At 39.5% G+C, this 21057-nt stretch overlaps 1 protein-coding gene across 5 annotated transcripts; it reads left to right on the plus strand.

Moving 5' to 3' along the window:
- The first annotated feature begins 769 nt into the window (after positions 1-769).
- On the plus strand, positions 770-20952 carry CHURC1 (churchill domain containing 1). 5 transcript variants are annotated; one of them, XR_016392194.1, is made up of 5 exons: positions 788-927; positions 10868-11003; positions 12560-12633; positions 15626-15794; positions 18410-20952. XR_016392194.1 is itself a non-coding variant. In XM_022570359.2 (4 exons), exons 1-4 carry the CDS (start codon positions 808-810, stop codon positions 18500-18502), a joined length of 420 nt encoding a protein of 139 aa, XP_022426067.1. In that variant the 5' UTR covers positions 770-807; the 3' UTR covers positions 18503-20952. The 5 variants fall into 5 exon arrangements, 2 of the variants coding, with proteins under 2 accessions (XP_022426067.1, XP_022426066.1); XR_016392196.1 differs by having other exon boundaries at positions 15629-15794; XR_016392195.1 differs by having other exon boundaries at positions 12563-12633.
- Positions 20953-21057: the final 105 nt, after the last annotated feature.

A 21057-nucleotide genomic window follows, 5' to 3' on the forward strand; every position in this document is an offset into this window, starting at 1 on the left:
CGTGGAGCAGCTGGACCCGCGAGCCATGGCCGCTGAGCCTGCGCGTCCGGAGCCTGTGCTCCGCAACGGGAGAGGCCACAGCAGTGAGAGGCCTGCGTACCGCCAAAAAAAAAAAAAGTGTTTCATAGCCACACGTGGCTACTGGCTACTGTATTAAAAAGGTGCTGAGCCCAGGGTAGGAACCGAGTCTAGTCCTGGCTGACTACTGAGTAATTTTGTTACCCTAGACAAGACCTTTAACCACTGTTTCCTTGGTTTCCTCATCTGAAAAGGAAGACACATAGAGAGATAGAAACACGTTTCCCATTGCTTTGTCCTCCAGAGGACTCTGGAATAGTCATTTATTATTAACATTTTGTGTTTTCACGAGATTCTCTGCAGAACTATAAGTGCCTCTTCCCAAACACTTCATTTATTGCTTATTCCCCTGCCAAGATCTGAACTTTCACTCCCACTGCCCTAAGAAATGGTACGGAAAGGTACCCAAATTGTAATTTCAGCTTTATATATGGAGTAAGCTGAAGCAGCAAAAAACAATTCCCTTTCTTGTGTATTGTGACTTGGCTTTCTGTCAGCCTAGACTCAGGAAGGCGCCTATTGGAACTTTGCTCGGTCCAAGATCCCTTTCCCCTTCCTGCCATGTGGTCCACGGTCCCTTCCTCTCTCTCGGAAGGTTTCTAAAGTCCTACCCTTTGCCGTCGGTTGTTGTCTGGGAGACCAGACCCAGCCTTAACAATAGTTGCTAAGGGGCGGAGACTTGGAATTAGCTCCTAAGACCCAACACTCTAGGGTGAGTACTCTGGACGCATGCGGCGACTTTCTCTGAGCTCTCGCGAGGTTTCCTCTTCCCGGAAGCAGCGGAGGAACTTCTCCGTTAACTGCGTCGCGATGTGTGGGGACTGTGTGGAGAAGGAATATCCCAACCGGGTGAGCGAGTGGGCGCCGAGAACTTCCCTCTCCTTTGGCCCATGGCCGCCCCCGAGGCTTCTTATATCCCCGGCCGGCCTTCATGGGAGGCCGGGCGCGGGGCGGACTCAGCCGCTCCGCCCCATCCAGTGACGCGGCAGCTGTATGTAGGCACTTGTCAGCGGGGATGGCCTGTAGCCGTCGGTTCCTGCTGATCCCCGCTCTGGCGACTGATAGCAGCCGTCACCCCATTTCTCTTGAGCTCCAAGGGGAAAACAAATGAAACCCTACCACCACCAGCAACCCAGTCGACAACAGAGGGACACCCCCATCTCTACCCTGGTCTCATCCTCAAGCTTCATTTGATAACGTTCAGTGCTCTTCCTGAATTCTAGCGCTGGAAGGGACCTCTTAGGTCATCTATTCTAACCCAATTTTGCAGATGAAACTAATTCCTAGAGAGGGGAAATCACTTGGCGAAGTGCACATTCTAGTTTGTGTGAGAGCCAAGACTAGAACTCAGGTTTCCAGGCTGTTACTTTCTTTTAAATCTCTGTTCCTTTCAAGCTCAGGAGATTGAGAAGTTTGTTTACTCTCATTCATTCAAGATATACTTACTGAACGTTTGTATGCGTGTAACTAGATTACTTTGCCAGGCCAGAAAGGGATACCCAAGAAGAAATAAAAGGCAGCTTCCGTGCTGCCAAAGAGCTTACATTTTACGGGAGCACGTGATTAACAAAAAATGACTAGTACGGTCCATAAATGCTATTCCTGTTTAGAGAAAGGGGAGAGCAATAGAGGATAGAGCTGTTCTCCCAACAGAAAGGTGGACTTCAGTTGGGACTTGAAGGATAGGTGTGACTAGGGTAGAAAAGGAAAGGAGGAGCTGAGGCTGGGGGAAAATAACAAGAACAAGGATTCTCATATTGGTTGGGAGGTAGAAAATCTTTGTAGTTGGTCCTGTCTCTTAATATTTTGAATAATACTTAGTCTTTTGGGAAGGTTTTATAACAACATGAGCACTCACATGGTACAACCTCTTTGAAAAAGGTCTAGCATTATCAGAAAAAAGAAAAAAAGTTAAAGATAATGCCTGCTGAATGACCCAGCAGTTCCCATTTTAGACAGATAAATGCATGTGCCTAGTGTGTTCCTGGAGACTGGTATAAGAATGTTCATAACAGCATTGTTTGTGGTAGTAGACTGGAAAAATGTGATATAGCCATAGAATGGAACACCATGAGTGAATGAGTAATGAAAGTGAATGGAGCAGTGGCGCTCAACTGGGAGTGGTTTTGCCTCCCAAGGGACATTTGACAATATCTGGAGGCATTGTTGGTTGTCACACTGGGGTACTACTGATATTTAATAGGTAGAGGCATTATGCTGTACCTTTATGTTTCACATTTCTGTGTTGTGTTCTTTTTCATACTTTTTTTTTAAGTTTAAAAAGAGATTTTTGTGAATCCAGTAACAAAAACTGCAAATTATAGGCACCATGAGGGAGATGTTTGCCGTGGATAGTGTTAAAGATATTAGGTTGGGGAATTCCCTGGCTCCATGCTTCCACTGCTGGGGGAACAGGTTTGATCCCAGGTCGGAGAACTAGGATCCCACATGCTGCGGTGTGGCAAAAAAAAAAAAAAAAAAAAAAAATGGATGTTAGGTTGGATTTTTAAGAGTTGAGCTAATCAAAAGACAAAAATTATATTGAGAAGTTTAGGCATTGGGCAACTATACAAAAAAATTGAATAGGGAAATGATTCTGAAATCTGCTATTTAGGAAAGTGAATCTTATGGTTGTATGTTGAGATGATGGGATGGGGGAAGATGTAAAAGGACAGCCCTACAGAGCATTTGGGGAACCAAATAGCAACAGTAGTATAGGCATGAGATGATGAAGACCTCATTTATTGATTGATTGATTGCTGCGTTGGGTTTTTGTTGCTCCGCAGGGGCTTTATCTAGTTGCGTCTTACGTCGAGCGGGGACTACTCTTCCTTGCGGTGTGCGGGCTTCTCATTAGGGTGGCTTGTGTTGCGGAGCAGGGGCTCTAGGAGCGTGGGCTTCAGTAGTTGCAGCACGCGGGCTCAGTAGCTGTGGCTCAAGGGCTCTAGAGCGCAGGCTCAGTAGTTGTGGCATATGGAATCTTCCCGGACCAGGGCTTGAACCCGTGTCCCTTGCATTGGCAGGCGGATTCTTAACCACTGCACCACTAGGGAAGTGCAAGTCCTCATTTCAAAGAAAGAAGTAACAGGATTCAACCAATTTAATGTAGGAAGGAAGAAAAGAAGAGCTGACGATGATCTAAGGGTTTACAATCTAGGCAGCTGGGAAATTTGGAAGTATTACAGAAATTGGAGCCATCTGGGAGGGAGGGAGAACCAAAATTGGGGGAGCAAATGATCAGATTTTTTTTTTATCATGTTTCATCCGAGGTTGAGAATGTAACATCCCAGGAGTCAAGTGAAAATATAGGATGGCAGTTTGGGTAAGAGATTCAAACAGATGAATCAGCCAAATAAAGGAGTCAAAATAGAAATAATTTGTTCTCTTAGGAAAAGAATGTACAGAATCAACCAGAATCAAGAACTGAGCTTCAGGGAATAAATTAATTTAGGAAGTGAAAATAAAAGTATAGGAAGAAGAGTAGAGAAAAGCACTGAGGTGACTGGAAAACCGGGAAAGTACCTGCAGCAGTTTTCTCTGATTTTATTCTGTTCTCAAAGAAATAAAGGGCTGTCATGAGGAAGAACTGAGCTTTTCTTTGAAATTTCAGAAGGCAGATTTAGAAATAATTAGTGGGTGGATGTTAGGGGGTTGTAGGCTTTGAATCAGAATAAAGAATTTTCTAACAGTTTTTTTTTTTTTTTAATAGAATGGGTAACCTTAGAGGAATTGAACTCTCTTCCTGTTGTTCCATAGAGACTAAATGACTACTTGAAATCTCAAGGATCCTTCCAACTCTGGGATTTTTTTAAGTCATGAGATATTTTTAAGGGCGGTAAGAGCAGAAGCCACTCTGCTTAAGCCTAGCAAAGGAAAAGGTACTCAGGTGGTGGTAGTATAGTCCACTCATTCAGAAAGTTTGGCAGAGGAAAATAATGGATTAGCATGTTGGGTAGGTCTAAATGCAGAATGAGGAGGTAATAAATGTTTGATTATTTATCTTTGGTTTCATAAAATTTCTGGAGTTTTGTGGTGGATGTTTTCCACAGGCTAGAAAATTTCTAACAGAGCTCTGGCCCACTTGCTTGTAAAATTACGCCAAGAACTTGAACTCAAGCATGAATCAGATTGAAAATGAACCATACTAATTTTCTGAACTCAAATTTTTTTACTCAACTGTGAACCAAACTTTTTTTTCATTCATAAAAGCATTTAGCAAACCAGTTGGAACTAGAACTCTACTGCGTTTTCTAAAATAACTGATCAGGCCCAAAATGGTAATAAAACATTTCCACATCAAACTGGAAAGGAAACCTATATTTCATATAGTTCAAGTTTCAGCTTTAAAATTATTAGTAATTCAGCAGCAATACAGAAATATAACTTAAATTTAGGTTAATCAGAAGGACGTAATCAGTGTAAATTAGTTATGTTTAAATTAGAAATTATGTTTTATATACCTCACTTAAAATTAAACTACAAAAGTTCACGTACTCAAATTGTTGCTTAGCATTAAGCCATATTTAATTAAATGCTGAGTCTGATATATAATTGGTAAAACAATTGTATGGAAATGGATGCTTTAAAATGATGCATTTTAAAATGCCTTTATTAAAAGAAAAAATCTGGAATCAATAACCTAACTTTCCACTTTAAGTCAGTGAAAAAAACAAGAGCAGAGTAAACCCAAAGCGTGCAGAAGAAAGGAAATAATAAAGACTAGAGTAGAAATTAGGAAATAGAAAAACAATAGAGAAAATTAGCAAAACTAGAATTTGGTTCTTTAAAAACTGTATTTTCAATTTTAAGTACTCCCTGACAAAACGTATGCACTGTTAAGTTATACCATCTGAAATAATAGTTTTTTGGAAGAAGCAAATTGGCCCAATCATTGTCAGTATAGTTGCGGATTTCTCAAATTTGTATGAGTTTATCATAATATACTTTCATACTAATTATCATCATAGTATTCAACCACTTCTTCTTTTTTTAAAATAAATTTATTTAGTTATTTATTTATTTTTGGCTGCATTGGATCCTCGTTGCTGTGCGCGGGCTTTCTCTAGTTGCAGCGAGTGGGGGCTACTCTTCGTTGCGGTACGCGGCTTCTCATTGCGGTGACTTCTCGTTGTGGAGAACGGGCTCTAGGCACGCAGGCTTCAGTAGTTGTGGCACACGGGCTTAGTTGCTCCGCGGCATGTGGGATCTTCCCGGACCAGGGTTTGAACCCGTGTCCTCTGCATTGGCAGGCGGATTCTTAACCACTGAACTACCAGGGAAGTCCCTCAACCATTTCTTCTTGCACATTTGTATACCTTTATAGATCCTCAACCAGGATTTAGCTGAATCACATTTTCTAAGGATATTTAATGTTTGTCTTTTTTCCTGTCTTCTCGAAACTGTTATAGTTTACTGTTATTACTGTGGAATTGATTTAGATTTTTTTCTTCTTTTCCCTCCCATTGTGAGAGCCTCAAAAGCTTCTCTGAATATTGTATGCTTTAATTTACTTTCCCAAATTTGGACATTAATAATCTTGTTTCATCTAATAAAAGAATCATGCCTCACTGATGAAGGTTATCCTCACGTTCAAATGACCAAGTCCCTTAGAGAAAGCCCCATCAGTTTCTTATTTACTGTACTTGCATTTGCCATTTCAAGAATTTATTTCCCTACCTCACAACTGATACATAGATCCCTTTTCTCTTCCCTCAGTGTTGAAAGTTTACATTCTGCCTGCTTATATAGTCAGATTACAGAGGTTAGACCATATTGTATAAGGTGCCTGTGTTTATGTGTGCAGTTCTGTTCAGAGTTCTGTTTATTTGAAAATGGTATTTAGATCTTTATTCTTTTAAGACTTTTTAAAAAATTACTTAATATCTTGGAGTCTTTGGCAGTCAGCTTTTATAGATTCAAGGCAGTCCCAGTTCAAACCCCAGCAGGAGGGGCTTCCCTAGTTGCGCAGTGGTTAAGAATCCGCCTGCCAATGCAGGCGACACGGGTTCAAGCCCTGGTCCGGGGAGATCCCACATGCCGCAGAGCAACTAAGCCCATGCGCCACAACTACTGAGCCTGTGCTCTAGAGCCTGTGAGCCACAACTACTGAGCCTGCGTGCCACAGCTACTGAAGCCTGCGCGCCTAGAGCTCATGCTCTGCAACAAGAGAAGCCACCGTAACGAAGAGTAGCCCACGCACCACAACGAAGAGCCCACGCGCAGCAACGAAGACCCAGTGCAGCCAAAAACAGACAAATAAATAAATTACAAAAAAAACAAAAAGCAAACCCAGCAGGCTTTTTTGTAAAAGTTATAAGCTGATTCTAAAATTTATATGGAAATGAAAAGAACCTAGACTAGCCAAATTATAGGACGTAAACTACCTAATTTAAAAACTTACTATAAAGCTACAATAATCAAAAGAGTGTGAGATTAGTGCAAAAGATAGACATATAAATCAAGGGAAGAGAATAGTCAAAAGTAGACCCACATATATAGGATGATTTGAGTTTTCCACGGAGTTGCCAATGTAATGCAATGGGGAAAGGATAGTCTTTTCAACAAATGTTGATGGAACAACTGGATATTCATATAGAAATAAATGAAACTTGATCCTTACCTCAGACCATATATAAAAGTTATTTCAAAATGGATCATAAGCCTAAACCTACCAGCTAAAACTATAAAATTTCTAGAAGAAAACAAAGGAGAAAATCTTTGCAATCTTGGGGTAGGCAAGATGTTTTAGAAGACAAGCACAAACAATGAAAGAAATTTAATAAACTGGACTTCATAAAAATCAAAACTGTTTGTTCTTCAAGAGACACCATTTAAAAAATGGCAAACCAGGGCTTCCCTGGTGGCACAGTGGTTGGGAGTCCGCCTGCCGGTGCAGGGGACATGGGTTTGAGTCCTCGTCTGGGAAGATCCCACATACCGCAGAACAGTTAAGCCTGTGCGCCATATTTGTAATACCTATATCTGACAAAGGGTTTGTATCTAAGATACATGAAGAACTTTTATAACTCAATAAGAGGATAAACAATTTAACTTTTCAAAAAGTGGGCAAAAGACTTGAATAGATATTTCACAAAATAAGATATATTAATAAGCACCATGAAAAGATGCTCAACATCACTAGTCATCAGGGAAATATAAATTAAAACTACAATGAGACACCACTTTACATCATTAGAATGGCTAAAATAAAAAAGACATAATACCTAGTGTTGATGAGAATGTGGGAAATCTGGAACTCACACATTGCTCGTGGGAATAGAAAATGGAAACTAATTGGCAGTTTCTTATAAAGTTTATATATATACCATATTTTTACTGTATGACTCAGCAATTCCACTTCTAGATATTTACTCAAGAGAAAGGCATATGTCTACACAAGACTTATACATGAATCTTCATAGCTACTTTATTCATAACAACCAAAAACTGGGAAGAACCCAAATGTCTATCAACAGATCGATCCATGCAATGGGATACCACTTGGCATTAAAAAAGCAATGAACTACCAATACATACAACAACATAGATAATTAACGTGGACATCATTTTAGGCAAAAGAAGCTGGCTGTAAAAGAGTATACTTTATGATTCTATTTATGTAAAACTTTAGAACAGGCAAAACTAATCTCTGGAGATAGAAATCAGGTCAGTGGGTGCCTGAGGTGAGATAGGGGTTGGAGATAGACTGCAAAGCAGGAAGGACTTCCTGGGAAGACAGAAATTTTTGTATCTTGATTGGGGTAGTGATTACATTGGTATATACATTTGTTAAAATTCTTTCATGTATACCCTTACAATGTGTGGATTTTATTGTGTGTAAATTATACCTCAGTAAAGTTTATTTTTAAAAAAAATCAAAGCACTTGTTCTTAATAGCTGGAAATTTATACTTTAATCCCAAGGCTTTTTTTCCCTTTTAGTAGTTATGTTGATGTGCCTATGTTTTAGTATCTCCAAACTGCAAAGTTAGTTTGATTTCCCCCCACCAGAGTTAACCTCTTAATACATAGCACTACGAAGGCACTTAGTTAATGGTGGTGCTGGGAATCCAGGAAGGCTCCACTGTGGCATTGGTTAAGATGGGTTTTAAATCCCTCATACTTCATAAGCTCCTTGAAGGTAGAAACGTCTGTGACTCATCCTGCAGTCCTCAGAATCCTCCACCATGCTTTGCACAGTATCAGGCACATAGCTGCATTGGAGAAATGCATTAGTTTGAATGGTTTAGTCACATTAACTATTAAAAATACCTCAGTTTTTTTGTTGGTCAGAAATGAGGTTGAACTACTATCAAAAAAAAAAAAAAAATAGGGGCTTCCCTGGTGGCGCAGTGGTTGAGGGTCTGCCTGCCGATGCAGGGGACGCGGGTTCGTGCCCCGGTCCAGGAGGATCCCACATGCCGCGGAGCGGCTGGGCCCGTGAGCCATGGCCGCTGGGCCTGCGTGTCCGGAGCCTGTGCTCCGCAACGGGAGAGGCCACAACAGTGAGAGGCCCGCGTACAGCAAAAAAAAAAAAAAAAAATTGGTGGAGGACCTAAATCGGCATTTTTCCAAAGAAAGGCATGGCCAACAGGCACATGAAAAGATGCTCAACATCACTAATCATCAGGGAAATGCAGATCGCATCACACCTGTCAGAATGGCTATTATCAAAAAGACAACAAATAATAAGTGTTGGTGGGACTTCCCTGGCTGTCCGGTGGTTAAGACTCCATGCTTCCACTGCAGGGGGCATGGGTTCAATCCCTGGTCTGAGAACTAAGATCCCATATGCCGTGTGGTGCGACCAATAAATTAATTAATTTAATTTAATTAAATGCAAGTCTGGCTGATAGAAGCATGGTGGAAGCCTAGATGTGACCCATGCCACTTAAAAAATAAAGTGTTGGCGAGGACGTGAAGAAAAGGAAACCCCAGTACACTGTTGGTGAGAATGTAAATTGGTACAGCCACTATGGAAAACAGTGCGGAGGGTCCTCAAAAAATTAAAAATACAACTACAATATTATCCAGCAGGTCCACTCCTGGGTGTATATCCGAAGAAAATGAAAACACTAATTCAAAAAGATATATGCACCCCAGTATTCATAGCAGCATCACTTACAATAACCAAGATGTGGAAGCAACCTAAGTGTCCATCACAGATGAATGGATAAAGAAGATGTAGTATATATATACGATATATATTACTCAGCCATAAAAAGGAATGAAATTTTGCCATTTGCGACAACGGGGATGGACCTGGAGAGTACTATGCTTAGCAAAATAAGTCAGAGAAGGACAGATACTGTATGTTTTCACTTATATGTGAAATCTAAAAAATCAAAAAGGGGCTTCCCTGGTGGCCCAGTGGGTGAGACTCCACACTGCCAATGCAGGGGGCCCGGGCTCCATGCCTGGTTGGCGATCCCACATACATGCCGCAACTAAGAGTCCACATGCTGCCGCTAAGAAGCCCACATGCCACAACTAAAGATCCCACATGCCGCAACGAAGATCCTATGTGCCTTAACTAAGACCCGGTGCAACCAAAATAAATAAATATTTAAATAAATAAATAAATATTAAAATAGATAAATAAATTTGTTTATTCAAACGAATGAACAAAACAAAACAGAAACAAACTCACAGATTCGTGGAACAAACTAGTGGTTACCAGAGGGGAGAGGGATGGGAGGACGTAAAGGAGATGAAGAGGTACAAACTACTAGGTATAAAATGAATAAGTTACAAGGATGTAATGTACAGCAGAAGGAATATAACCCATATTACATAATAACTTTATATGGAGTATAATCTACAAAAATATTGAATCAGTATGTTGCATGCCTGAAACTAATTATAATATTTTAAGTCAACTATACTTTAATTTTAAAAAAAGAAATAACATTCTGTAATAACCTAAATGGGAAAAGAACTTGAAAAAGAATAGATACATGTATAACTGAATCACTTTGCTGTACACCTGAAACTAACACAACGTTGTTAATCAACTATACGCCAATATAAAATAAAAATTAAAAAATAAAGAAATGAGTAGAACTAGGTAGTTTATGAAGTGACTTTAAGTTCTGAACAATTATTAGTAAGCCTTTAGCAAAGACCTCCCTTGAGCCAGGAGTGTATGTTGTTTACAGTTTCTTAGTGACAAGTAAAACCCTTTCTCTTTTAAATGCCATGGTGTCAATCTGATGAATTGAGGAATTTACCTTTTCTGCCTGAATCACACATATCCTAGTGACTGACATCTATATAGCTGAGAGTTTATTTCTCTTTGTTTATTTTGTGGTATTTTTAAGGCTTGAAAAAATGCTGTTTCAACAGTCAACTGAGCATCACAGTGGATAAGATCATTTTTATCATTGGCTCAGTGTTTCCATTTTGATTGAATTTTCATTCTAGCTTTATAATATGATACCTCATTTAATAGTGTTGGCTATTAGATTTTTCTGATTTTTCCTTTTCACATGTTGTATTAAGACTTCATTAAGTTGTTTCTAAATATCCATTTGCATTTAGTCCTCTTAAACACAGTTGCAGTCCTAAGCTCTAACACTTCTTCAGTTTTATTTACTATGAATAACACTTCTAGAGGAAAGCTGGTAATTTCAAAAATTACTTGGTGTACACTTCAAGAAAGTAAATTCTGGCCATGTTTTTTGTCTTTAGAGACTGTAAGTCTATTAATCATTTTCACCAAGGATTTTGAAATATAAGAAAATTAAAATCCCCTCAAAAAAGAAAATTAAATTCTGTTTTTCTTATTTTAGGGTAACATCTGCCTGGAGAATGGATCTTTCTTGCTGAACTTTATAGGCTGTGCAGTGTGCAGTAAGCGGGACTTTATGCTGATCACAAACAAATCTTTGAAAGAGGAAGATGGAGAAGAAATAGTTACCTATGATCGTAAGTAGACTTTTTTTCCATCTGAGCCCGTTAGCAGGTATCAGCTTTTGGGAGTTAGGTTGCACAAAGTCTTATGAGGCCTGTTTCACTATCATATTGCAACACAAAATCACTAGTTAGTTTTTTAAGAGGAAAATGTTGGTCACATCTCATTTATGTAGCATCATCAGATATTCCACATAAATGACTTTTGCAGATAACTGAAGTTTATGATTCAGGCACCAATTTTCTTTTGTTTATCTTTAAAGACTGTGTCTTCTGAAACAAGATATAGGGACTTTTTTTTTAACTTAGGGTCTTCCATGTGAATTTTCACTTTCTACTATAATATAATACAGTGATGTGCTCCAACAGCTATTAAAGTGTTTAGGGCTGTTTTCCCTTATACTAAATGGTTCTAGGATGCTATGGTTTTTTTAGTCTTGTTTCTGCTTTTATAGCTTTTGTCTCTTTTGTTACTGTCAGTTTATAGTTTCTTTCTTTTGCTACTGTAAGTATTAAGTATGCTACCTTCATATGCTATTCCTTATCCTTGATACTAGGAAATCAAATAACTATAATAAAAATAAATAAGTTCTGAGGTTGGCACTAAGAATCTCTACAAGTAAATTAAGTATATGTGCACTTTCGTGCCCAGATCTTATGGCAACTATTTAAATTGTTCACATTTGCTTTTTGCTTGTCTCCTGATTTTTTGGTATGTTCTGACTATATGAGGATTAAATGTGCAAATAATGATATTTTGAAAGAAAGGTGCGAAAGACACTAAGCCTTTAGAATAGAGTCAGACTATGGAAAAATGTTCTAAATTAGAAGAATCTTTTTCTTTCCTGTATCATGTACCCCTTTAAACTCTATTTTTTTCCAGGTAATAGAGGATAGTGATCAAAAGCAAGGGCCCTGGAGCAAGAAAGCTTGGGTTTGAATTCTGATTCCAACACTTCGTAGCTCAGCTGTGGTCTTCCTAGTTCTTATCCATAGTGTGCCTTTGTTTCCTTATCCCTACAAACATGATAACAGTAGTATCTACCTCATTGGGTTTCTGAGAACATTAAGTGAATAAACAGTTACAAAGTATTTAAAACAGTATCTGGCACACATTAAGCACCAATGTATCATAGTTATTATTACTGTATTGTTTTTACTAGAGCCTTTTGTTACTGCTAAATTCAGTTTAACATCTAGTGTTAGCTTTTTGTTTGTGATTGGTTAGTAGCACAATTTCTATCATTCCTGAGAAAAAAAGCTCCTACATAGTTAGAAAGGTCCAGCTAGTTTCAAAAACACACTTACATATCCGTTAATTGATTACCTTAGAGAGCTTTCAATAGGAATGAATATATGCACATTAAGTCTCTGAGTTCAGGCTCTTAATTATATAGTGTTGCTGTGTGACAGAGTCTGGATTTTTTATCAAGGTAGATATTATAATGGGTTTCCTGCTGTGTTAAATATGACAGAGTTAAGATTCTTTCAAAGCAATACTATGCTAAGACTAGAAATTTTACTGTCTTAGGGCACCTTCTAAGACTTAATTAAGTCTTTCTCTGTTTCAGCAGATCTTTGTAGGAATTGTCATCATGTAATAGCCAGGCATGAGTATACGTTCAGTATCATGGATGAATTTCAGGTAAATGTATAAATGTGGGTATGTTATTGCGGGGGGAGGGGAACAGTAAGAGTACCCTTGAAAAATCTAGGTATAATCTTCATAAATGAAGTACTAGTGAATCTTAGAGGAGACCATCCCTGTCTTCCACTTGTGTAAGTTGAGAGACACTTCAGATGTGGGTGGATCTGTTCAAACCTGTCTTCACAACAGTCACAAAGCAAAACACATGCCTTACAAATGATATCTCATTTTGCTTGTAAAGAACAGCACATTGTGGCTTCATATGAGGTTACTATTGTGCCTCTTTTTTCTCTACCCAGTTACATGATGGCACAATTCTTGGCTTTAAGTGTTGGCCTGCCCACTGCCACCATACTTGCTGAGCGTGGAAATCATGCTAACGAGATTATCTTTGTTTCTCTTATAGACCTGTAGAGTCAAGCAACTCTGTAGTCTCAATTGCAATAGGATATTTTAATATTATTTGATAAGTAAAATGACAGGATAGGTGTATCATGGTTGGAGGAGAGAAGCTGAACCATATAAGGATAGAGAATAGGGATGTAGTATAAGGATTAGTCCTTATACAATTGTGAGAGCATGTGAAGAATTCTACAGAATTCTACAGGCTGGTGTAGGCCTGAAGTTGCTGAAGATTCATTCACAGGTCTAATGGTCAGGAAGAAAAGCTGGACAGTGAGAGAGAGCCAAGGGCAAACTGGAAAGCATGAGGACACACTTACCTGTATCTGTCCCTCACTGCCTCCGCTTTCAAGCCCTCAGATTGAGTTACTTATTTAGTGTGAACTACATGTTCATCCAGAGGATATAAATGTGAGGTAAGAGTTTTAACAGGCAAGGGAATTTTTTTTAATCCTTTAAATTTGGGTGGTACTATATAATTAGGGGAAAAAAATCTTCTACAGCAGAATCTTTAAAATAGTATAACCACTTTCATTCATTCTTATTTCAGTGTGAAAGAAGGCACTTAGTCACCTGTCAGAATCTGGTCTAATATCTTGTGGTCCATCTTAACAACATCCTGACCACATCTCCCCAGGATCCAAAAATTATGCCTCAAAGATACTTATATGATAGATGTCACTTACGGCAAAATCGAGATGTCAGTGAATGAATAGTGGCCAAATAGGGGAATGAACATGTCGGGGGCTTAAACAAGCAGCTCTGTCCATTCATGGGAGGAAAGGAGTGCTTATAGCTATTTTGCAGCAGTTCCTGAAGCTCCTGTGAGCTTTTTAGAGTCTGTAAGTGGATATTGAGATTGCCTGTTTATACCCTAATTGAGCCATTGTGTGTCACTGCCATGAGACCAAAGTCTAGCTGATTTTCCTTTATGACTGAGCACAGCCATTTTCAAAGCTCCCCAGAAGTTCCTTTGGGGTAGGAAGAAGCTAAAGGAAGATGGCTATAGTCACAATGCCTATATAGTGTGGAATTCTCTTGGAAAAAACTCTTAAACTAGACTCTCCACCGCCAGTCCTTTCTCTCCCAACATCCACTCCCCCCGTCCCCCATATTCTATATTCTGCCACCAGCATATTTTTCTTAAAATAATGCTTTCAGACTACCTCATTGGCCTTTCTGTAGTTCACCTTCGGCTACAGTATAATATCCAAGCTCCCCATCCCAAGGTTCTTGCTGGGCTGGCCAGCCTCCCTTTCCCTCATTTCTCACTACTCTCCTTTTGCACACTATTCATAGCATTGCCCCAACTTTAGACTCTCTTCCTTCCCTCCTGTAGTAGAGATTTTTATTTCCTCCTCTCTATGGCTACCCCCACTGCATTTCCTCAGGAATCTCATGTTATCTTCTCTCTTCCTAGCATCCTCTTTTCTCTGTGAGATTTAAAGCATTTTTACATTAAATATATTTAGTTCTTCTTTATTTGTTAGAAATAAATTAAAATCCTTTTGTTTCACTCAGCTGCCTCTTTGATTCATCCTCTGATCATCTCTCCTTTTGCTTCTTTCCTTTGAGTACCTCTTTACCCTATTTCCCTTATTTCCCTGTGCTCCTCCTAACAACCTACAAACTGGTTTTCATTTTCACTTTACTAAAACTGTTCTCTCATAGATTTCCTATAAGGTGGCCAAATCCTGTGACCTTGCCTCAGTTCTTCTCTCTCTTAATATCTCTTCTGGATCTGGTTTTGATAACCATTGTCTTTTTTTTTGAGGTATGCGTGCCTCTCCCATTGCAGAGACAGGCTCCGGACACGCAGGCTCAGCGGCCATGGCTCACAGGCCCAGCCGCTCCGCGGCATGTGGGATCTTCCCGGACCGGGGCACGAACTCGTGTCCCCTGCATCGGCAGGCGGACTCTCAACCACTGCGCCGCCAGGGAAGCCCACCATTGTCTTTTTGAAGCATTTCTTCCCCTGGGGTCCATAGATCTAGACTTTTTTCTTTCTTTTTAAATCATTTTGACTGTTCCTTTGCTTACTCTCTGGTTTCCTCTCCTGTTTCTCCCTAACTGCTTTTCCCCTGAGCTTTGGTCTCTGGTCTAGGAACCTTCTCTGTACTCCCCCAGACATTGAGCACACGCACCCTCAGTGCCTGATGAAACCTATCGGATATCTCCTGGATCTCCTTCTTTAACCCTAATGCCCTCCCTGCCCTCCTTTCTTCCTTAGTTTCTCTTGCTTTTGTCCGTCTCCACTGCCACCCCTCGTATCACGGACCATACTGCTGAAACCTAAATTACTGCAGCAGTCCCCACAGTATAGTCGTGCGTACTGCCCTCAAATTAATCTTCTGGAAACACATCATCCTGTCACTCCTCTGCTACTCCATATGCGATGTGCTTGCTCTATTCCATATCACTGTCTTTATTCGTGCTTTGTCCTTGACTTAACGTGTCCCTTTCACTACCTTCAAGCCAACTAAATCTTACCTCTTTCAAGCTGAACTTAAATTCTATCTCCTTCTTATTCTTAATAGTTCAGCCCATACTGCTTTCTCCCTTTTCTGAGCTCTTCTTGTACCTACAGCAGGCCCCGACTCCTGTGACTGGCCAGCTGGTAACTTCCATCTTAGTCTGATGACCCCAAGAATTCTTCATACTCAGCTGCTGTGACTTACTTTCCTCAGCCCCACCCCATTCCAGCCCCCATCTTATTCCAGCAGCCGTTGAGGTTCAAGATGGGATTCCCACCATCGGTAATATTTTGTTTTGTTTTAAATGTTTTATGGGAAATTTAAACATAATTAAAAGTAGGCAGAATAGTGTATTAATCTCCAATACCCAGCTTCAGTTTGCTTTATTTGTACCTCACCATTTCCACATCTCCCCACAGGATTACTTTGGAGCAAATCCCAAACATATTACTACTTCTGTAAATATTTCAATATGAATCTCTAAAAGATAAAGATTCTGTTTTTAAACAAATTCATTTTTAACAAAACCATTGTTAAACAAAGTAAGATTTTCTGATGGCAAGAGTAGAGGGGAAATAGAGACATAAGTACAGAGTTTAAACAGAAAATAAATTATAAATGATTACAGGTATCTGGTATTTTTTATATCACCCTAAAATCCATTAAAAGGACTATATATTTGCCTCAGGAAACAAGAGGAAAACTGTGAGACTGCTCCCTGTTCCTCTGTGGACCAGGGAAGGAGAGGACTAAGGGTCAGAACTAGCAGGTAATAATAGAGGGAAAAGGCCCATGGGACCCTCAGCATAAAACAAGGATCTGATCTTGCCCAAGGGTGATTCCACCCACTCCACCTTTCCTTCCAAATCTCTACCCTCAGGCTTTGCCCAGGTGGAGCCTTTGAAGGTCTCCATGAATGACTGGGGGGAATTCTGATTCTCCTAACTTGGTCAGTTTGGGTGAAGGATGTCCTGATCCAACCATATTCCTGGCATCCCAAGTGAGAATGTGTTCCTGGCATCCCAAGTGAGAATTCTAGACATATTTTCCCACAGAAGCACTGCTATATGTGGTTAGATTCTATAGTACTTGTGCAGTATAAATTTAAAAGACTTCCTGGATTTCTCTGGGAACCTAACTGCCATGTGCAACGTTACCTCTGTGGGAAACTGCTTCTGAATTCCAAATAATTGACCTGCAATGGAATTTGGATTCCAGACTGCCTGTAAATTAAAGATTACAGCTGTAATCAGCCTTACTGATGTAACAGCCTTTCCAGATTATACCATGTGTTAGGTTCTTCCTTTCTCCCAAGTTAGACTGTAAGTTTTGCAAGGTCAGACTTTGTCCTTGCCTTCTCTCATGTCTACCGGTGCACCTGGCACATTGCAGAGCCTTTAGGCACGTAATAAAAACTTGTCAATGGATAGATTGGTTGAAAACTCAAATAGTTGTCTAGCTTCACACATTTTCCCATTTTGACTTTATTACTTTTTTCTTCATTTCCAGTGAGAGGGTGACATCCTACTAGTAATGTCTGGTAGGTGAAAGTAGGATTTGAAAGCAGTAAAACCTTGGAGAGAGTAGATTTTAATTTTGTTTTTGATTCATGAGACTCATATTTGTTTGCTGAGCTATAGCCTGTGTTTCTACTGTTTGTGTAGAATAGACTTTAAAATTAAATGTGGTCTTTAGGGCTTCCCTGGTGGCGCAGTGGTTGAGAGTCCGCCTGCCGATGCAGGGGACGTGGGTTCGTGCCCTGGTCCTGGAGGATCCCGCGTGCCGCGGAGCGGCTGGGCCCGTGGGCCGTGGCCGCTGGGCCTGCGTCTGGAGCCTGTGCTCCGCGGCGGGAGGGGCCACAACAGTGAGAGGCCTGTGTACCGCCAAAAATAAAAAATTAAATGTGGTCTTTAAGAAACAGTCTTTCCACTACTACAACTAGGTCTCCCTGCTGAACTCTCTAGTAGGAAATGGAAAGGCAGTTGCCTGGTTCTGAGTCTTTGTACTGTAGTCACTGTTTATCTCCGTGACCCTCTCTCTAGTGAGAGACCCATGAAACACAAACTGCCTTGACTGATCAATTTCCAGGCAGCCAACAATCTCAAAGTCAGATGTGGAAATACTAATAGATTTAGTATAGATGCTTGTTTTCCTAAAGAAGATAAAAAGCTTTAGAGTAAAAGTTTTGAAAGAAATATGTTTCTGTAGTTTATGACCATATTAAATATTCTAGAAAGGAACAGCTATAAGAACAGGACTTTGCCCTAAGGATTTTTGCCTAAAACAAAATAACTTCTGTCACCAGTCTGGACATTTGTTAAACCCAAGAAACAAAAAACTCCTTAAATAGATCAAATTCTAGACAACTAGCTATCTAAATATGAGACATGACATACTAATGGATTTAACATAATTGTTTATTTTTTCTGGGGTAGATAAAAATAGCTCTTTGGGTTTGGAAATTTTTTTCCTTTTTTGTTGTTTTAAAACTCATTTCTGTTGCTTATTAGTGTTGAATATTCTAGAAAGGAACGGCTCTAAGAACAGGAATTTGTCCTCAGGGGCCCACACTCAAATTGCTTCATTACTTTAAATAGCAGCACTAAGTAAGCCCAGTATGTGTGTTTTCTAAGTCCAGGAAATAGCCATGCATTTCCAAGGTGACATTCTTGTATACATAGTAAATAGAGCGTCAGCATGTATTCAATTTATATAAACAGAAGGCTCTGGGATACACAGACTAAACCTAAGACATTGCTTATAGGTGTTGAAGAAATTGATCTAATGTACAGACACCATATCCATGACAATTTACAGAGAACGGTTTTACCAGAGAAAGTTACGAAGCATCTTTCTCCCAGTTCCTCAAGGTAATTGTGCACTTTATCTTGTTCTAGGAGTATACCATGCTGTGTCTGTTATGTGGTAAAGCTGAAGATACAATCAGTATTCTCCCTGACGACCCCCGACAAATGACTCTGTTATTCTAAGGATCCTTCTGCAGCTCTGTAATCACAATGTTGTGTTGGTTTACAATACAGCAAGCCTGATGGTTTGTCTAACTTAGTTTATAATGGAAATTATTTGCATATTATTTTTTTCTGCTTAGGCTTACCTATTCTCTGAAAGAAAAAGTGGGACTTCCCTGGCGGTCCAGTGGTCAGGACTCGGCACTTTCACTGCCATGGCCCGGGTTCAATCCCTGGTCTGGAAACTAAGATCCCATAAATCAAGTTGCACAGCCAAAAAAAAAAAAAGTTAGAAAGAAAAAGTAATTTAGGGGATTGCTGTTCTCTAGAGCTGAGCTTTTCTGCTAGAGTTCCCAGTGCACATCAGTGCAGCCAGAATGAAGCATCTTTGTTAGCAGCTATGTGGCTGAAAAATAACTAGGATGGAAAGCACATCTAGTGCCCAGATCTTGGTTCCAATAAAAGGAATTAGGACTCCTTGGGGAAATGACTGAGTCTAGGACTGGGGCAGTAAATACACAGGATGAGCTTGGAGCATCTTGAGCCACAAAAAAGCGAAGTGCTGAAATGAAAAATCACAATGATTGGGAGTATGTCAAAGGGACAGAAGAGCCAGCTGAAGGAGCTCCCAGAGACGAAAGTTGGAACAGTTTGAGCAACAAAATAAAGTAGTATTGGATTATAAACCAAACTATAAATATTCATGAGTCCATACTGATATAAATGAATGACTGAATAAATAAATACATATATTGGAGAGAATAGACAAATCCCCCACGCAGAAAAATTTCAAGTAATGTATGTAGATACTCCTCACTCCTTAAGTATGGGTTTGCATAGTGACTTCCTTCCAAAGAGTATAGTATGGAAAGGGGGAAAAGTGACTTTAACTTTTACTTCACTGAGAAGCCTGACAAACACTAGCCTGGTGATCAAGATTATCATCATTGATGATGAGCCACGTTGATAGCATTACTCTTGATATGATGTGATGAGAATGACACTTTGCCTTTGTGGTCTTCCTCCCCAAAACCCGTAACCCCAGTCTAATCATGAGAAAAACTTCAGACAAATCCCATTTGAGAGAGGAATCCCAATTGAGGAAAATACCTGACCAGTACTCCTCAAAACTGTCAAGGTCATCAAAGACAAGGAAGTCTGAGGAACTCTCACAGCGAAAAAAGGGCATGACTATTAAGTGTAATGTGGTATCCCGGATGAGATCCTGCACCAGAAAAAGAACATTTGGTGAAACTAGGGAAATCTGAATAAAGTGTGGACTTTATTTAATATAAATAGAATGGTTTCAATTACTCCAAAGGGATCTTAGAATATCTTACCTTGCATAGTTGAAAGAATTCTGGCTTGGGTGTCATAAAACCTGGCATTTAGGCCTCTGCCATTTGGTAGCAGTATAACCATTAAGTAAAGTGTCATTCTGGACTTTATTGTCCCCTTTCTATAAAATTGGACTAGTATAAATTGATGTTATACTTCCTTCACAGTATTGTTAGAAGATCCAAATGAATAATGAATATAAAATGCTTTGGAGGGCATATAAAGTTCTAGACAGAATGAGATGGTTTCAGTTCTTCTCATTATGAAATCAAAACTTAAGGGTCAGGCATTAAAACAGAATTTTTTCCTATTCATATCTCAGACATTCTGAACTGAGTGAGCAAAGTTGTTGACATCAGGGAAAAACTTTGTTTTGTAACAGGAATAATGATAACAGCTGAGGTTTATTGAGTACTTACTATGTGCCAAGGCCTTTTTAAGCAGTTGTTTAATCCTCATGAACAATTCCATGAGGGTAGGTACTATTGCTATCCCAGTTTTAGAGCCAGAGAAACTGAGGCACAAAGAAGTAACTTAGTCCAGGTTACATAGTTAGTACAGTGATGCCCTCAGTAATAGTGTTCAGTACACGTGAAGTATCAGAGTCTAGCAAGGTTAGGAAGAGGTTGAGGATATCAATGACTGTACTCTGAGGAATCTAGGCATGTCAGACCAAGATTTATTATTCAGAAAAGTTAAGGCAGCTGTTCCTTAAGGATCAGTTGTTTTATTCCTGGAAAATGCTTTCCACTTTCTGCAAATCTATATCTGACCTGCTGAGGAAATCGTTTGGTGAAATGAATCCAGAAAGCAGAGAAAATGTTTCGTTACCTTAAATAGCAGCACTAAGCCCATTATAGCTTCTGAATTGCCCCTTCATGGAGTTTGCTAATGCTTCCAACTTAGTCATTTGGAGCTCAAGAGTATGATTTTATATGCCCCTCCTGATATCCTCATCTCTTGCAGAATGTGTAATTATCTGGTTTAGACAATATATTACAAAAATTTTTAACATAAGATCCTATCCATATATTTCATTATTATTAAACCAGCATTGTACTGTGTTTTGCGATACTTTATCATCTTCTAGAATTGTTTTATGGATCTAATAGAATAAAGACCTCTTGAACTCAGTTCTACTGCATCTATATTTCTCTGTTTAAGTAAAGGGGAACCAGGCAAAGGCATTGGTCTTCTTTGCTTCCCTTTCTGAGATACAAGAAGAAGAAGAAATCACC

The sequence above is a fragment of the Delphinapterus leucas genome, chromosome 2 (assembly GCF_059928025.1).
Source record: "Delphinapterus leucas isolate spDelLeu-1000000601 "Yukka" chromosome 2, BTC_Dleu_Yukka2, whole genome shotgun sequence".
Taxonomy (NCBI): Eukaryota; Metazoa; Chordata; class Mammalia; order Artiodactyla; family Monodontidae; genus Delphinapterus; species Delphinapterus leucas.